This window comes from Myodes glareolus, chromosome 5 (genome assembly GCF_982192425.1).
Source record: "Myodes glareolus chromosome 5, mMyoGla1.1, whole genome shotgun sequence".
Taxonomy (NCBI): Eukaryota; Metazoa; Chordata; class Mammalia; order Rodentia; family Cricetidae; genus Myodes; species Myodes glareolus.
The window spans coordinates 83,358,594-83,376,894 of record NC_142030.1 but is presented as its reverse complement, the minus strand read 5'-3'; the positions used below and the strand labels follow the sequence as shown (position 1 = coordinate 83,376,894).

Sequence of the window (18,301 nt, the reverse complement as noted above, 5' to 3'; positions counted from 1 at the left end):
ACTGGGATGTTTGTCACTGTTGTGGATAATCTATTATTTCTCTTTCTCAAGAGGATTCTCTTTTTCAAAGCGAATCTTTATTAATTTTGATGATATCAATAGTTTTTCTTCCCTGTGCAAACAATAGCAAAACCCCTTTCCAAATGTAGCACATCTCCTGGTTTTAATTGTGATGTCAGCACATCCCTGAAATACACTGGTTGATTCAATTCAGAGGTTTTTTTTCCAATTATGCAATATCTCTCTTCTTCCATTGTTCCTTTCTTATTAGTGATAAGAAAACTCAAGGATAATAAAGCATTAAAGAATATATTTCTGGGCATATTTTTCATTCCTTTTTGTTTGTTTAGCACATCCTTTATAGTTTTGTTTGAACTTTTTATAATTACCTGACCTGTAGTATTTTTTGGTATTCCTCTAATATGCTTTATATTATAATAAGCAAAAACACATTTTATTTTCTTAGATACATATGATGGACCATTGTCTGTCTTTATTTGTGCAGGAGTACCCATGATGGCCACAGCTTCTAATAAATGCATGATTACTGAGTCAGGTTTTTCCAAGCTCAAGACAGTTGCTCATTGAAAACCTGAATACATTTCTATGGTGTGAAGCACATATTTTAATTTTCAAATTCAATAAAATGAAACACACCCATCTACCAAATTCTATATCTTTGAGTACCCTTTGGTTTAATCCTTGCAGCTAATGGTGTTTGGTTATAAGAAGAGCAAGTGGGATATTTCTTTATAATCTCTTTAGCTTGCTCTCATGTAATAAGAAAGTCTTTCTTTAAACCTTTGTTATTGACATGATGTTTTTATGAAATTCTGAGGCCTGCAACACAGTTTTAGTCAATAATTGATGAATTTCTACATTGCCTTGTGCTAGAGGACCTGGCAGACCCATATGGTATTGTTGGTTTGTTATGTATATAGAACAAAACCTATTCTTGATTATGTCTTGCACCTGAATGAATAATGAAGTCAATTTTGTATAATATGGTAAAAATTCAGCAGTTTCAAAATGCAACACAACTCTGGGCATATTGTGAATCAGTAACTATGTTGGAAGTTTCATTACAATGCCTTAGACACAAATAGGATATAATTCTGCATTCTGGATATTATTATAAGGACTTTGTTCTGTCTTACTTAGTTCTTCTGATTTCTAACCTGCCATTCCTGATTTATTTGCATCAGAATAAAATGTGCGGACTCTAGTTATTGGTGCATCATGTATAATTTGGGGAAGAAACCAAGAAGTTATCTTTATAAGGTTAAGTCTATCACTTTTGAGATAATTGTTATCAATTTGCCCCCCAAATCAGCACAAGCTCTTTACCATGGTTCATTGTATTCCCATAACACTTTTATTTCTTCACTACTAAAAGGCACTATAATCTCTGCTAGGTCTATACCTGCTAATTGACAAAGTCTCAATTTACTTTTTATAATTAATTCAGAGATTTTTCTCACATAAGTTTTTAATTCTTTTACTTGGTTTTGTGGTGAAAAGATCCATTCTAAGATAAGATCATCCCTTTGCATTAAAATTTCTGTGGGAGAAATTCTGGAAGGAAATATTACTAGAATACAATTCAGATTTGAATTCACCCTATCCACATGTACTTCCTGTAATTTCTCTTCAACAACTCTCAATTTCTTCTATGCTTCAGCTGTTAATTCTCTGGACTATTCAAGGCTTTACACCATCTAAGATTTTGTTTAAATGAATTATTACATCATGCCTTATCCCAACAGCTGGTTGCAGACTTGAAATGTCTCCTATTAATCTTTGAAAATCATTAAGAGTCCATAATTAGTCTCTCCTAATTTGTGCCTTTTGTGTTCTAATTTTCTATAACCCTATTCTGTAACATAGATAATTAACAGAATCTCCTTCTTGATTCTTTACAGGAGCAATTTGCAATCCCTATTTTGACAAAACTTTCTTAACTTATTCAAACATTCTTTCTAAAGTAGCTGCATTTGAATCAGGTGACAAAATGTCATCCATGTAATGGTAGATTATATATTTAGGATATTGATTATATAATATTTCCAATGAATGACTGAAAAAGTTTTGTCACAGGGTAAGGCTATTGAGCATTCCCTGTGAGTGGATGGTCCATTGATATCTCCTGGTAGGCTGAGAATGATTAAAAGTAGGCAATGTGAAGTCAATTTTTTTTCTTTATCTTTTTCTTGTAAAGTTATAGTGAAGAAAGAATACTTTAAATCAATAACTATGAGAGGTCATTCCTTTGGTAATAGAGAAGGCAGAGTAATTCCATATTGTAGAGGTCCCATAGGTTGAATTATCTTGTTGATAGCTCTAAGATCTCTCACCATTCTCCATTTCCCAATTTCTTTTTAACAACAAGTACAGGAGAATTCCAAGGGTTGGTAGATTCTTCAATATTATGAGCATCTAGTTGCTCTTGAACCAGCTATTCTAAAGCATGCAGCTTTTCTTCTGTTTGAGGACACTGTTTAACCCATATTGGTTTCTCAATTCATCATTTTAAGGGCAGGACTGTTAATTCCTCTGAAGTTTTGTCAGTTGCTTTGTGTTCTTGTATGGCCTGAATGTCTGGTGACCTTTGCTAATAAGGTATTATAATTCTAATATCTTCCCCAGAAACATAAATTTTCCAGGCTACAGGTAAATTAATCTGGGTATTCCAGTGCTGCAATAGGTCATGACTCCACAAATTCACTGTAATATTAGCTATATATGACCTCAGCCTCCCTGTCTATCCTTCTGACCCTATGCATTAGACCCATCTCATGCTTTCTTTCACTTGAGATAGGGTTCTAATTCGTAGAAAATGAACATCTGCCTCTCGAAGATCCCAATTTGGATGCCAAGATCTTACATCTTACTTACATCTGCACCCATGTCTAGTAAACCTTCAATAAAATGCCATTTATATGTACTCTTTGCCAGAATATACATTTCCTATTCCTACTAGAGTGTTTAATCCATTCTCCACATTGATTTTTCGTCCAGTGCTGTGGGGCAATGGTTTGTACCCTGTCACTTGTATTTTAATAAAGCACAGATTGGCCAGTAGCCAAGCAGGAATTATAGGCAGCACAACCAGGCAGGGAGTAGAAGCAGGGTAATGAGAATTTAGTGAAGAAGGACATCCTAGTCTACATTTGTGACCCAGTCACAGAAGAAGCAAGATGTGACTGGCTCACCGAATAAGATACTGAGCCATGTGGCTAACATAAACATGAATATTGGGCTAATGTAAGATGTAAGAGTGCATAAGAAATCTGAGCTACTAGGCCAATCAGTTTATAAATAATGTAGACCTCTGTGTGATTTCTGTGGGACTTAACAATTGTGGGAACCAGGCAGGACAGAAACCCCGACAACAATCCAGATCAGTTTTTTTTTTTTTTTTTTTTACAGTAGGCACTAGATTTTTAATTTTTCTGGCGAGACACATTCTACACAATAACTGGGAATTATTGGACTCCTAAGGAGTTTCTCAATATTATGAGGTTGTCTTTTCTGTTTTTTATTGATCTACATTCATTGGTCTAATGTTGACCTTTGCCACACCTCCTTCATATACCTGAAGGCTGAGTCCTCCTATTCTTGTCATTCCCAGAGGAAACATTATTCCTAGAAATTCCTTGTCTACAATCTCTTCTCAGATGTCCCATTCTACCACAATTAAAACATTGGTCATTTTGATGTCTCCTCATACCACTGAAAATTGTTTCTCCTTCCCAAGCTTCAGTACTATACTCAAGTTCCTTAACATTTATTGTATGCAAGATAAATTAACCCGTTAATGTTGATCTGACCTTTAAAGTTCCAAGTATCTTCTTTGCATTCTATGTTGGCATTCTCAAAAGCCAAAGATTCAATCAGTACAAATCTAGCTTCTGGGTCTGTTACCCCTATTTGTACAGCCTTAGTTAATCTCTGTAAAAAGTCACTAAAGGGATCTCTCTGACCCTGCTTACCCTAATATATGCTTCAATTATAATTCCTAGTTCCTGGATCCTGTCCCAAGTATTTAAAGCTGCTGTGGTATATACAGACAAGGTGTGTTTATTATAAGGAGCCTGATCCTGGGGATTGGAGTAAAGTTCCTTATCCAGAATTTATACTTAATAAATCTCAAGTTCTTTTGCTTTTCCCTGTTACTCTAAAATTCCTGTTTCTTCTCTCTAGTAACAATTCCAAAGCAACTGCCGTCCATTTTCTAGGACCACTGAGATTAACTGTATCCAGTCTTGTGGTGTTGCTTTGTTTCTTAAAACCCATAATTTGTCCATTTCCTTAACAAAGAATAAATGTATTCTATAAGCTAGAATTTCTTGTTTAATTTCCTTTAGATCAGTCATACATATGAGTTCCCATTTTTATTCTTTGACAACCTTAGGGTATTTGGTATCTGATGTTCTTTCTGATGATATCACTGGAAAAGCAGTAAAAAACTCTGGTAAGCTATCCTGGAGTTTGTTATGTACTGATGAGGCTACATTTTGTCTTTGTACTTTTTGTCCCTGGTCATCAAATTTGATAAATTCCTCAATCTTTTAAAATCTTTTTACCACTTTCTTTTTTAAAGTCTGGATATCCTGTCTAGTGTTCTGTTCTAATGCCTTCATTGAGGATTCCAAGGTGTGAAGTCTGTCAAGCAGAGATAAAGTCACATCCTTGAACATAATTTTTGTAGCATACATATTACCTTCCTGGAGAGACAGTCTATCAGTCAATCTATCATAACCCTTTGAGAAAGTTCAATTAATACATTCAACAGTACAAATTATCTCAGACAATGTCTCAGCACCCTCTGTCATTGACTGGGTTTTGTTTTTCAAATTGGCTGTATCCTTCTCCAGAGTGCTGAATTTCCTTTTTAGTTTAGATCATTATCAGTCTGTAAAGCCTGTGTCATTTCTAAAAGCATCTCATTTGACTGGGTTTTATTTGTTAAATTGGTTGTATCCTTCTCCAAAGTTCTGAATTACCCTTTTAGTTGGTCTTTATCAGTCTGTAAAGACTATATCATTTCTAAAAGTGTCTCATTCTTGGCCCAATTATAAAACCATGTTTTTAAGGTGAAAATATGAAGGACAAAGCTAATTGCCAGAATCAAAGAGAGGGATGTAAGAGGGAAATCATATAAACCTTGCATAGCCTTGTTCATGGTATAATTTAAAAGGCTATTGAAGTCCTGGATGGTTAAGTTTTCCATAGTCTTGCCCTTTGAAACTATACATTTATAATTTATATATATTTTAAATTATGAATCTTCCCTGTGGTTGAGTTTGAGCTGGAGTAGGTGCAATAATTGTGTTGCAACACACTTGTAGCAGTGTACCTGGTTTGAATCTGAATTTCAGTATTTAATACTAAAAGATATGCTCATATTAAAAATAGTTATTTAGTAGAAATCACAGACTGGGTGGTCTGTGGAGGTCCCTGATTGGTCAGTGACTGCATGAGCACAAATGCCAAACAGAGACAACTGGGGCAGGCTGCATCACACCTGAGTGACCGTGAGTGACAGAAATCCTGGACCGCAATGGCTAGGGACTACTTGGGGCTGCTGCATGAGAATTCTATACCCATAAGAATATTCAGCATGGAGCCTGATGGTGGCTGGCTAGAGCCTCTGGAGACCTGGCCACTAACTGTAGAAGTAAGCTCAACTCTGAAAATAACCAGCCTAGTGAAACAAAACAATTATATCTTATTTATTATAAGGGGAAAAACTCATGAAACAGGAATGAGATGTCCAAGCTCAACTGTGCTCTGAGGGAGCCACAGAGAGAGAGAGAGAGAGAGAGAGAGAGAGAGAGAGAGAGAGAGAGAACAAGCACCTGGGCTGTGTGCTTGTTTTTCTCCAGGTTCCAAAAAGCCACACCCTAACTTGGTCCCACCACTTGAAGATAATTGATTAACAATACTTCCCCATCAACAGCTGACAACATATTTTGGAAAAAAATAAGAGTGACCATAGAGCATAGATTATCAACTACTACAGGGAAACCTTTTATAGTATTGTAGTTATTGTCGTTACTTTTTTCTATCAAATTTTAAGTAAACATTTTCCTGAATTTTATGGTATTTACTGGCCTGAGTGATTCAGTTCAGTATTGTCATATTCACTACTAGGGACAAACATGGTACTGAAGGCCAAACATTTGTTTTAGTAAATACTTAATTCAATCATTCAAATATTTGTAAACTGTGTCAGTGATTTGCTAAATTCATCTGGTACTTGAAGTAATTTATGTCCCATTTTTTATTCATTTGGTTTTCTTTAGTTTTATTTATACAATTTAGGAATAAATTATTATATGATATATATAAAAGTTTAATTTAGGTAATTGCCATATTTATAAAATTTTACTTGTTGTGAAGTATATATACCTGAAATTCATAAGTTCAGTATTAAATTTTGTTTGTTTGTAGTATTAATATAGCTTGCATACATACATATATAAATATATATTTATGTACATTTTTTTATTCTATTAACAAGGTATTGTCTGGCCCAGCCTTGTCTCAAACTCACTATAGTTGAGAATGACCTTGAAGTCCTGTTTGTATTGGCTTCACCTTCCAACTGTTAAAATTACCAGCATGTATTACTATTCCTAGCATTACTTACTTTTTCATTAAAACAGTGTAGAAATTAGAAAAATTCATTTGTCTGTAAAGATATATTTCCTTGCTTGTAGTCCTTGGATATCTCATATGATGACAAATGAATATTTGCAAATACTGATGGAATTAAAGAGTGTTGTAATAAACTGTCTTATACTTAATTAAGATGTTCTCAATTTGTAAAAATAAGTACACTCATTACAACTATTTAATGAGATTGAGATATATGTGACACTTAAGCTATAATCAGGCATTAAATATTTCTGCCATTTTCACATCACTTCTATGATCTTTGTTATTTTTAATGAAAACTTTTATTGAATTTGTTCTTTGAAAATTCCATACATTTAATTTGCATTTTACATACTGCCATCCTATCTAGCTCTCATCTTTCCAACATTCTTATTAACCTATCTACCACCTCCCACTTCCACATGTGTGTGTGTGTGTGTGTGTGTGTGTGTGTGTGTGTGTGTGTGTGTGTGTGTTTGAGGCCCATTGAGTTTAATCATGCTCTTCTATGGGTTTATAACTTTCCAGTGGATCCTGATGTACTCATAAGTGGGCATACAAGTAAGCACAATGTATTTTCCCACTCTATAAGTAGCTCAATAAAAATGGCTTAGGTTCTTCCCTCCCTACCAAATGATAGACTATTGACGACCCAGCATTGTAGACACAGTACAGACAGCTGGGACTACTCTTGATCAAGATTATTTCTGTTCCACCTTTAGTCACACAGAGGTAAGATGGCTTGACATTCAAAGTTTTAATTCTAGGACTTAACTCATAGTTTAAAATAGAGGTTCCCAACTTCTCTATGTGGTGAGCCTGGGTTTAGAAAAGAAGTGACAAGTTCTGTTAAGGCCCAGGATACCACAGACTTGAGAAAGGATTATAATCAGATTTCAGTGGTCATTTGAAACCTAACATCAAATTATATACAAACTACTGTTGTACATATATTTTAAAACAGACGAATTGAAGGATTAAAAATGCAGTTGTGATATTTTGTAATATAGAACAAGATAATTTACATTTGTCTTAGGAAATGGATATTTTATCTGTCATCATAGATCAGATTTAATGCATAAATACAGTACTCTCAAATAACAGTTGAATTCTTAAAATATGTTGATTAATTCAATTTTTTAAATATTCTAATTTAAGCCGGGCAATGGTGGCACATACCATTAATATCAGCACTTGGGAAGCAGAGGCTGGCAGATCTTGAGGCCAGCCTGTTGTACAAGAGCTAGTTCCAGGAGTGTCACACAATGAAACTATCTTGAAACAACAACAAAAAGAAAACAAAAATAAAACAAAACAGAATACCATTTTATATGAAGAATAAAGGTTGTATTTAGGTCCATTGAGGTGGCTTAGTGGGTGAAAATGCTTGCCACCTATCCTGACAGCCCTTGTTTGTTTCCTGTAACTAACACAGAAGGAAAGAGCTGAATCCTGTAAGCTGTTCTCTGACACACACACACAGACACACAGACAGACACACATGCATATACAATACACACAACTTTGCATATACAATAAATAAGTACATAAGTATTAGATAATATTTTAAATTATATATAAATATTTACATTCTAAAGGATATGTCATTATGAATAAGAAGCATCTACTGATAATGTCTATTCCTTCTTGATAGTTGTGTGAAACTACATATGACAGTTTAATTACACTGGTAAGATTGCATATTTGAAACCAAATAAATAAATTGATGGAATCATTTTACTGAATAGGATGCCCTTGTGACCCAATGTTCATAAACAGACCTTCTGAATCAATTTATAGATATGACATAGAAATAATCACTTGGCTGCAGAAATAGGTAAAGTAAATAAAGGTTAGTTTTTTTCAGTTTCCTCTGTATCATTGTATTTTCTTATTCTAAACCTGTAAATCTGCCCTGTTAACCTACAGTTTTGATTTAATGCTACACAAAATAATTTTTTAAAAAATAAAAGTGGATAAATAAGTATGGCGTGTGACTTAGACAAAAGATTATCTTTAAAGTGCTAGAAAGTGAATTTCTTTAATTTCACTTTTAATCATTGCTTTTGTTTCTCCATGGTTGTCATAGGTGAATTATCTGCTCACACACAGAAAGCTGTAGTGGTTGTCCAAAAGTATACACTGAGCTCTAACAGATTTCAGAAGCATAATTTGCACATCACCAAATTCATTCATCTTAAGTGTAAATTCAATCATATTTTAACATAAATACTGAGCTTTCTAGCAAACACCACAATCTACTTTTAGAATATTTCCATCTTTGTTCCCCTCTCTCAGACAAGGCAGCCACTAATCTGCTTTCTGTCCCTTCCCTGGAGATTGCCCAGAAACAGACTCATGAGAACTCATCCATCGACACTTCTTTCATTCTGCTTGTTTCAGTTTACACTTGTAACAGCAGTCAGTAATTGATTCCTCTTCTTGTTTCATCTGTTTCCTCCCTCTGTCTGTTCTTCCCACCAATTCTCCTCTCTCCTTCCTTCCTGAATGGCACTTTTATTCATACTACTATACTTGTGCTATTATACATAGTACTTCAGAGTGGGTAATTTGCAAGATTTTTATATCTTGGTTCTCAGTGCTTGAGTATTCCTTGTCACGGATTCACAGAATCAATGGATGATGAGTGGGTTCTCTCCACGTCTAAGACTTGTTGCTATGTGTTCACATGGTGAGATGTGAAAGGAAGACTAGCTAATTCTCTCTAATATTTATAAAGTCACCGTTCCTATTCACAATGTCTGTGCTCATGGCTACCTGTTTAAAAGTTTTGTTACTTAATAGTATTGCGCTAGATAGTTAAGTTTCAACCTGAATTTTTGAGAGGGCACATTCCAATTTATATTTTTCCCCTCAAATAAAAGCAGTTAAGGATACAATCAAATGCCTTTCATTACAAGAGCAGTTCAAAAGTCTTAATATATCTACAAATAAGTTTAAAACCTGTTAGGTCAAACAACAGGAAATCCTTGGACTTGTAGATAATTTCCTAGAACTCCAAGTCAAAAGTTATAGACACACAGAGTAAGGGTTAGTTCTTAATGCCTTGGGAAGTTTTACCTACTTGGCTTTTCTGGGCACAGCCTGCACAGGAAACTTCACAGTAGAGAGTTTGCAACCATTAACTCTCCACGGTGTTCATGAATGTTGCTGTTCTGTTGAGTTGTTTGAGGAAGTCTCACCCTCCAGTCTTTAGTGGACATTATCACACTGGTGCTTTGTTGTGTCGATCCTAATCCTAAGGCACTTCTGTGCAGAAGGAAATCCTTTGATAACTTTGATAACTAGATGAAATAGTTCTTTGAGGGGACTATGTACTCTGAACAGCTGTTGGCTTTTTCCAATGATATAACGGCCAAAGTTTATTTTCTATGTCCTCTGGAGGAATCTTGTCAAGCACACATTCTTTTGTTGTGTTTGTACCTGGACCCACACAAAGTGACTCAAGAACTTTGTGCCATAATACAAGAATCTGAGAGCTAAGGCTACTCTAGACATAAATCTAGAAACTCTAGAAATTCTGTGCATTCCTCGGCTTTCTCACTTGAAACAACTATAAAATTCTGGGCCATGTTATTTTCAGCTAGCGGTAGTCATGATGGTTTTAAAGATCTCGTGTGTGACTTCCAGCTTCTTCTTCTATTGTGCAAATGAATAGCATCTGGCTTCCTTTTTCATATTTATCCTCCATCCTTGGTATTTTCTCATGAGAACAATTTTGATTCTTTACAAACAATGGGATGAGCCTCTACCAAATTAGGAAATGCTGCTTCCCTTTATTCTATCTAAAGACAGAATTTCCAACAAATTTTATCTTTAAACCAATTTACTCTTCTATGATTTTAACGTACAATCAGGAGATGCCATGAAACACCCAAAATATTTGAATTATAGATTTGTTCTCCCCATGATTAAACTTTATCACTCTGAAAATTTGGCTTTCCTAAAGTCATGGACTTAATGAAGTCAAGTTTTGCTGCTCTTCTTGCCAATAAAACATTCAGTTCTTACCTTCAGCTCATCAGGATCATCTTCAATATATATTGTTCAACCAGCATTTTACTGACTCCCTCGGCAATCTTCTGCTACAATCGTGTTTTCCATAATCCTGAGAAAATTGTCCTTATCAACATATTCAATATTATACAGTCCCTGTCTTCATGTTTTTAGTTTCCCAGCCTCTTTCAATTTTCCATTCCCAAAGCTGAATCATCATGTATAGGCATTCACTAAGCCAAAAAAATCCATTCTCAGTTTTGATATCTTTTGTTGGTCTGTTTCCATAAAAACACAGGCAAATGAATAATTTATAAGTTACATAAATTTTGTTTCTAAAAGATTCAAATGAGAAGATGTTACACATTAAGTTCCGGCCCAATTAGTGTCTGGTGAGGTCCTTATCTCTATTTCCAAGACAGTGTCTTCTTGCTACATCATCACATGGCAGAATGTAGAATGAGTAGATTGATGTGCTTAGCTTCAGTGCTTTTATAAGTTTGACTACCCTCATGTCTGAGGACACAATCCTCATGATTTTCCATTCCCTAAGTCTCCACATTTTAATACTGATATATGACTTTGAATATCCGTCTTCAAGTTATTGTAGTTGTACACTGAGTTTCATGTTGTAAATTTATTATTACCCCTCAGCATTAAATATATTCATTGCCTATAGTTTTTTATTATTTATTTTATAATTAAGCAATGGTGCTATATCTAATGTGACTTTAGTAATTCTTATTTGTGCAAATCTTATATCATTAAGAGTTTCTGTACTGAATATTTTACATATCAATTGCTATTTGTAGAAGTTTATCTGATACTGTAGGCTGCAATTTGAGAAATACTTGAGTATTAGTTTGGTTTCTGACTTTATGGTAGAATACTGGATTGATTGATTTATAATGAGCAGAACAAAAATTGATTGAATCATAGTTCTATAACCTGGTAAGTCAATCATAAAGGTGTTAAAAATTTCCTGGGCTCTTCTTATTTCATCACAAAATGCTGAGAGCATAACATAAGGTTGTTTGAAAAGAGAAATATTACCTACAACAGGATATACTATCTCCTCAACAGCAAAAATCTTCCCACAATAATAACATCAATCCATTTTATGAGTTGGGACCTCAATTCTTCTTAAAGGTCCACCCCCTCTCAGTATTGTTACAATAGTCAATAAATATCAAACTGTATGATTTGATTATTGTTAATAAACAGTTTTCTGTAGATGCCCACACATACATTAATAAACATTTATTTCTCCAAAATTAAACAATAAAAGGTTTTGCTGTTTTGATTTGCATTAGAGTTAGAATTTTTTGTTTGTTTTGCCTGAAAATACAGTAAATATTTCTTGGGGTTATCTATTGTGGCTTACACTCTCATAGTGTAGTTAAAACATTAATGTCACATTATTCTGGGGGAAAACTGAATATCAATAGACCAATTATAACATGTATTTATGAAATGTACTTTTGTTTTCAAAGAACAACAATGAAAATTAATGTGTCCAATTTGTGAGTGTCAATAATAATACATATCTGCTTTGTAGCATTTGTGGAATTCAGCATCTGGAAAGAATTGGCAAGAAACTCAATCTCTTTGACTCCCTTTATTTCTGCATTGTGACATTTTCTACTGTGGGCTTTGGGGATGTCACTCCTGAAACATGGTCTTCCAAGCTTTTTGTTGTTGCTATGATCTGCGTTGCTCTTGTGGTACTCCCCATACAGGTAAACAGAACCTTGTTAATCTTTGCAGAGCTGCTCAGCGTCATGTAATACTGAAACTTCTCTAGTAATAGAAAAACACCTGATTTGTATTTAATACTAATATTATAAGACATGCTATTAACAGTTCTATGAATTTCTCATATTTTTTTCAGAAATGTCTTCTTAAATTTTATTACGTACTTTTTTTCCCCAAGTCGCAAGTGATTGCTCCCATTTTAAATATAGATTATCTCATAATACCTATTGTGATATAATTTTAAATTTTAGGATGTTAGACTAAGAAATTAAATTTGGGAAATGAAAAAAATAAAGAGACATAAATTTTAGTAGGTAAAAAGTTAATTTTTCACCAGGCAATAGTAGGGCAGGTTGTTAATTCCACCACTCGAGAAGCAGAGGCAGGCATATCTCAGAGTTCCAGGCCAATTACAGTCCAGGATGGTCACAACTATACAAAGAAAACTTGTCTTGAAAAAACAAAAAGTTATTTTCTCATGTTTATAAGCTAACACAAACTCTGGGTATTGTATTTGTACATTATGAAGCATTTTGGGGATTAGATGCTTTGCAGAAATATAAACAATGACCAGTCTCTAATTCTTTGTTCTAATGAGCACTGATTGCCCATAAGTGAACAAATCAAGAACACAATGCGACAAATGAAAAACAAACTTTCATTCTCATTAAACAAACTGGAATGGTTCATCCTGCCATGCCTGACTCCCTGACCTTTATCAACTGTACTCATTACTTCACAGGTAGCATGGGGCACTGTGTATGTCAACACAGCTTTCTCCCCTTTGTGATATGTGAATGATGAGGCAGAAGAATTTGGAGCAAAGTTGGCATAGCTATCCCCTTTCATGCAGTGAATGACATATTACATCATACTTCCCTGAACATGAACTTGGACTAACTCTGATATGATATAATAGTAAAATCTCACTAATATGTTTCACTGGACACCCGAAGCCCATGAGCTTCATTCATAATCTCTGGGGAAATCATGTGTTTAGTTTGTTGTTGAAAGGTATCCTGATCATTCTCAGGAACCTCAACTATTTCCAGAGCAAGAAATGCCATGTACCTGATAAAAAAAAAGGGGGGGGGACGGTCACTGCACTTGACTTTCACTTTTGTGTGGGATGATTTCCATTCACATGTGGGAAATTCATTACAGTTTGAACAATTGGCCTATTTGTGGATGGAGAGACAAAAATCGGGTGGCAACTATAGTCGTCACAGAGCTCAGACAGAGAAACATGTTGTCCTGTGTGTCAGCTCACTGAAGATCGACTTACTGATGGATTTTCTTAATGAATTCTATGCACATCCAAGACTGCAGGTAAATTTAAACTATATTATGTACAATACTGAATCATACTTAATAGTACATTAACGAATAGTGTATCCTGTATTCTTGAAAAGTTTTATTCATATACCCACATCTTAAAAAGGCAAATGAAAGACTATAAATATAATGAAGCACATAGAAAAAGTGCTGGAGGAATAAACAGCCTTGAGGTTTCCTTCTGTATGTGTACTAAGAGACACATGGGACTTGTTATTGCTAGAAAGAAAGATTTTATTTGACTCAAAGGATTATTGTTTTCTCTCTTGGGTAAAGCATAAATGATAGTTCTATAAAGCAGTGAGTTTTAATATGAAATATAAAAAGCAAAGAAGAAACCATCCTGAAAAGTATATTTATAAGAAGTGCTACTGATAGGAACATGAGAGTATGGCAGATCCTTTTTGTAATTTTTTAATTTTTAATGTGTATGTGTGTACTTAAGTGTCTGTGCATATGTGGGTTTCTGTATGCCTGTGGATCTGTGTGCATGGGTGGCTATAGAAGTTAAAATATTGTGTCAGATCCCTGAAGTTGGTGCTTTAGACTATTGTGAACTGTTCAGTGCTGGTGCTGGGAACCAAATCCATGTCCTTTCCCAAGAGCATCCAGATCTTTTCCTTGCCAAGCCATCTCTCCAGTGTCTGAAAGTTCCCTTTTGTGTATTCATTTTCTGGAGTGTGACTAAGTATTAATGAGACAAAGTAGACTTGGGTATAATTTTTTTTTCAGTGCAATTAGTTCATTTCAAAGAAAAAAATAGTTTCTTGTTTCATTTGTCCTGAAAGAATTTTGTGAGTAAAATCCTGGACAATTTTGAATATAAATATAATTCATAAGTGATATCTAAAATACATAGTATTTTTATTTATTACTTTTATTCTATATTATGTTTTTAAACTTTTACATAAATTTAATTTTCTTTATAAATATTATATGTATATGTGTATTAATATACTCTAATCAGCTAATGATCTCACAATAGTTAACTCTAATAACAATATAGAGATTCTAAATACTAAACATTTTGCTACAGATACATTTTAAGTGAGTCTCATATGGAAGGATTTCCAGAGAAGTCAAACTCTTATATGTAAAAGGAGCAGCAGGCCGCTTAATGCTGCCTGGCTCCTTGGCTAGCTTATACCTGAAATAATCACACAAAAACTGTATTCTTTTAAACACTGCCTGGTCCATTATCTCCAACCTCTTGCTGGCTAACTCTCACATCCTGATTAACCCATATCTAGTAATCTGTGTATCACCAAGGGGTTGTGGCTTACCAGGAAGATTCTAACCTACATCTATCTCGGGCCAGAGCTGCATGGCATCTGCCTGACTCTGCTTTCTTTCTCCCAGCATCCTGTTCTGTCTACTCCACCCACCTAAGGGATGGCCTATCAAAAGGCTAAGTCCGTTTCTTTATTAACCAATGAAAGTAACACATAGACAGATGAACCTCTGACATCACTTATAGACTAGTCTTAAGTCATTTTACATTTCAGATGCATTTCCTGGGCCTCTAAATGATGATACACTTTAAAATATTTTCACCTAAAACCAATCTTATTATTTATTGTTTTCAATATAACTACAAGCTCCCAACTAATAAATATACAATATTCATTAGAAATTTTCCAAATTACAAGTTCATAATATAAAATTAGTTAAATGACAATAAGAAATCACAGTCTAAAAGCAGCAATTTGAAGTATAAATGGACTCATAAACATACATTCAGTATGTATTTTACAATCAGTCTGCAGTGGAACCTAAACAAAAGGAGTGAGTGACATATACTACATGATTGCCTTCCTTTGTGCTATTAATAAAACTAAAATAGCTCATGCTGATTGATTGTTTGCATTCCTCACTTTATGTTTATCATAGTGCAATCCTATTTAATTTCTCTGAATTTAGATGTTAACTTTTTATTAGCAGAAATTCATTTTTAATGTGATCATAATTAAAGAACTTCTTTAAGTATTTTGTGTACCTTTGTAGGATAAAATAAAGCATGGTCGTGTTCATGCCATTGCCCACTCTTCTTTGAACAGGATTATTATGTGGTTATATTGTGTCCTACTGAGATGGATGTGCAAGTTCGGAGGGTCCTACAGATTCCAATGTGGTCCCAGCGAGTGATCTACCTTCAAGGCTCAGCCCTTAAAGATCAGGATCTCCTGCGAGCAAAGTAGGCATTGTCACCACATTCTATCTCTCATATTTTAATTTTAGTCCTCTGATGACTTTTCTCTCATAATTTTTGTAAGATACATTTCACACATATTTAAATTTAAAATTGAGCTCAGTTCTTATAGAATACATAATAATACTACCAGAAATATAGGCCTGTTTCCTCCTTTTGTTTAAGTTAGATGTCTGTGATAGCACAGTTATATCATACAATGAGAAGTCACCATGAAAGAATAATGATTGCTGTCAGAGACAGACAAGAGGTGTTGAAACTTCCCATTATTAAACTCTCCAAATTTCATAATTTGGATTTATTTTATAAATAAAATAGTTGGCCTAAGTATTGGGTGAGATATCAAAGCATGAGCCAGTGTTTGAATCTTAAAAAGGTTGCAGCAGGTACTCAGCAACACATTTTATCTTGCTGAGGATAAAGTCTGAAAAGTCCTCAGAGCTGGGGGATGCAGGATCCTGAGAGGGCAATATGAGTTGCCCTCATATTGTCTATATGTCTGTCAACAGGCTTAAAAGGTACCATGGTCTAACCATTTCTTATGGAAAACTGGTCTTCTAACACAGAAGCAGAGTGAGGGAATGGACTGGGAGGCCCTAGTCCACCAGGGAATCAGTAATAACACAAGACAGTTTTCTTAGTTTCAATACCAGGAGAAATCTCTAGCAAGTAGAGCTTTGCTAACCTCTGCTTTTGAAGATTCAAATGTGTCTTCATGTTTCTCCTTGGATGCTTTCATCTACTATTTTAAACTTGTTAGTTTCCTCATCACAATTGATAACCTAAGGCTCTTGCCTTCCAGGACTCACCTAATGTCCTAAGTCATGCTTAGGTACTGAGTAGTTATGAATTCTGAAAATACTTTTGATTTATAATGAGGAAAATAAATTTAGCTGAAGTTTGTTTTATTTAATGACTTAGTTTAAGAAAGAAAAACAGTAAGTAGAAACTTCAATAGTAGAACGAATGGTAAATATTGGGAAACTAAAAAAAAACTTAATAGTATATGTTTTGTCTTAGAGTTTATCTCCATTAAATACTACAGGTGACAGTTCTACAAACAGTCTGATATTATCAAATACTTATGTGAATTGGAGCTTTAACAATTTCTTATTTGATATCTATATATTCATTCGAAGATGTTGCCCCATTTGCATTCTTTCAAGCACTATATTCATTTTTCTGTATAAATCAATCTCCTTAAATTACTATGAGTTAAGTGCTTCACACAACTTGTCCACTGTGCAATGATATGTATGTGTGTGGTAGAAACTTTTTATTCTGGGAATTGAATGCAAGCTCTTTGTTTTAGCTGTAACTATCTCTGATAAATTCTCTGAGTCATTACTAGTATTGAAATGATTTTCCACAAAAGGGGTCACCTTTCCAGAAAACCCTCCATGTGAATTGTAAATGGATAAATTGCAGAAAAGGGATGACAAAAGACTCTTGAGCACCTAGCACTGTTCTAAGAGGTGGGCTGAGAAAGACATCTCTTAGGGAGACAGATTATCTACTGTATGTACATTTCTAATCCTAATGCTATATAAAATATTTGGGACTTAATATTGACAACTAATACATTCTTCAGCATAACTCCCCATGCAAGGAACAAGGAGTAGGAGTCTCCAAACAAGTCCTGACAAGTGAAGTCAGTTGCTTGACTTCACTGCTTTACTAAAAATGACGCTTAAAGAATGTTGTCCAATACCAGTGTTATTTAGCCATCATGCCTCTAAGTTTTCTTCAGAATTGTTTTGTTTGGGTCAGTTTCCTGGACTTTTTATCTTTCTTCTCCAGTGAGAACATATTTTTTAAAAAAATCTAACTTTATCACAGTGTACCAGAAAGATAAATCATTACTAATTTGAAAAGTAATCATTCTCATGTTTTAAAACCACAACTTATGAAGAACTAACACATATATTTTAGTTACTAATTTTGAGAATTGAAAACATTAGCATGAGAAAATAGAGTTTGGAACAAGAGGTTGGACAGTCTCCTGGAAGCATAAACATACTGTGGAGTTTGACTTAAAATCACTATGCACATCTGTTCCCTCTCTCTAACTGAGTAGTTGTAGTTTGGGTAGGTTAGCCATATAATAAAGATCAGCATTCCTTATTTGTGCAAAGTATATTAATAAAAATATAACAGCTAAGTTCAACTTCTTTTTTCTGCAATAAATTCAAGAGCTCTATGATTATGCCATTTGACATGTTCACAAATGTAATCAAGTTCGACCAGATATCCGACTGTCCTTTAAGTGTCAGGACACACATATAGACCTGTGGACCAGGCAATGACACAGCCACTCCAGCA

At 34.4% G+C, this 18,301-nt stretch overlaps 1 protein-coding gene across 1 annotated transcript in view; it reads left to right on the top strand.

Moving 5' to 3' along the window:
• Kcnt2 (potassium sodium-activated channel subfamily T member 2) overlaps positions 1–18,301 on the top strand; it is a 411,713-nt gene that overhangs the window by 233,834 nt on the left and 159,578 nt on the right. Inside the window, exons 9-11 of the mRNA XM_048430982.3 lie at positions 12,239–12,419; positions 13,600–13,764; positions 15,828–15,964. Of these exons, the coding sequence (XP_048286939.1) occupies positions 12,239–12,419; positions 13,600–13,764; positions 15,828–15,964 (483 nt within the window). The remainder of the gene's footprint in view (positions 1–12,238; positions 12,420–13,599; positions 13,765–15,827; positions 15,965–18,301) is intronic.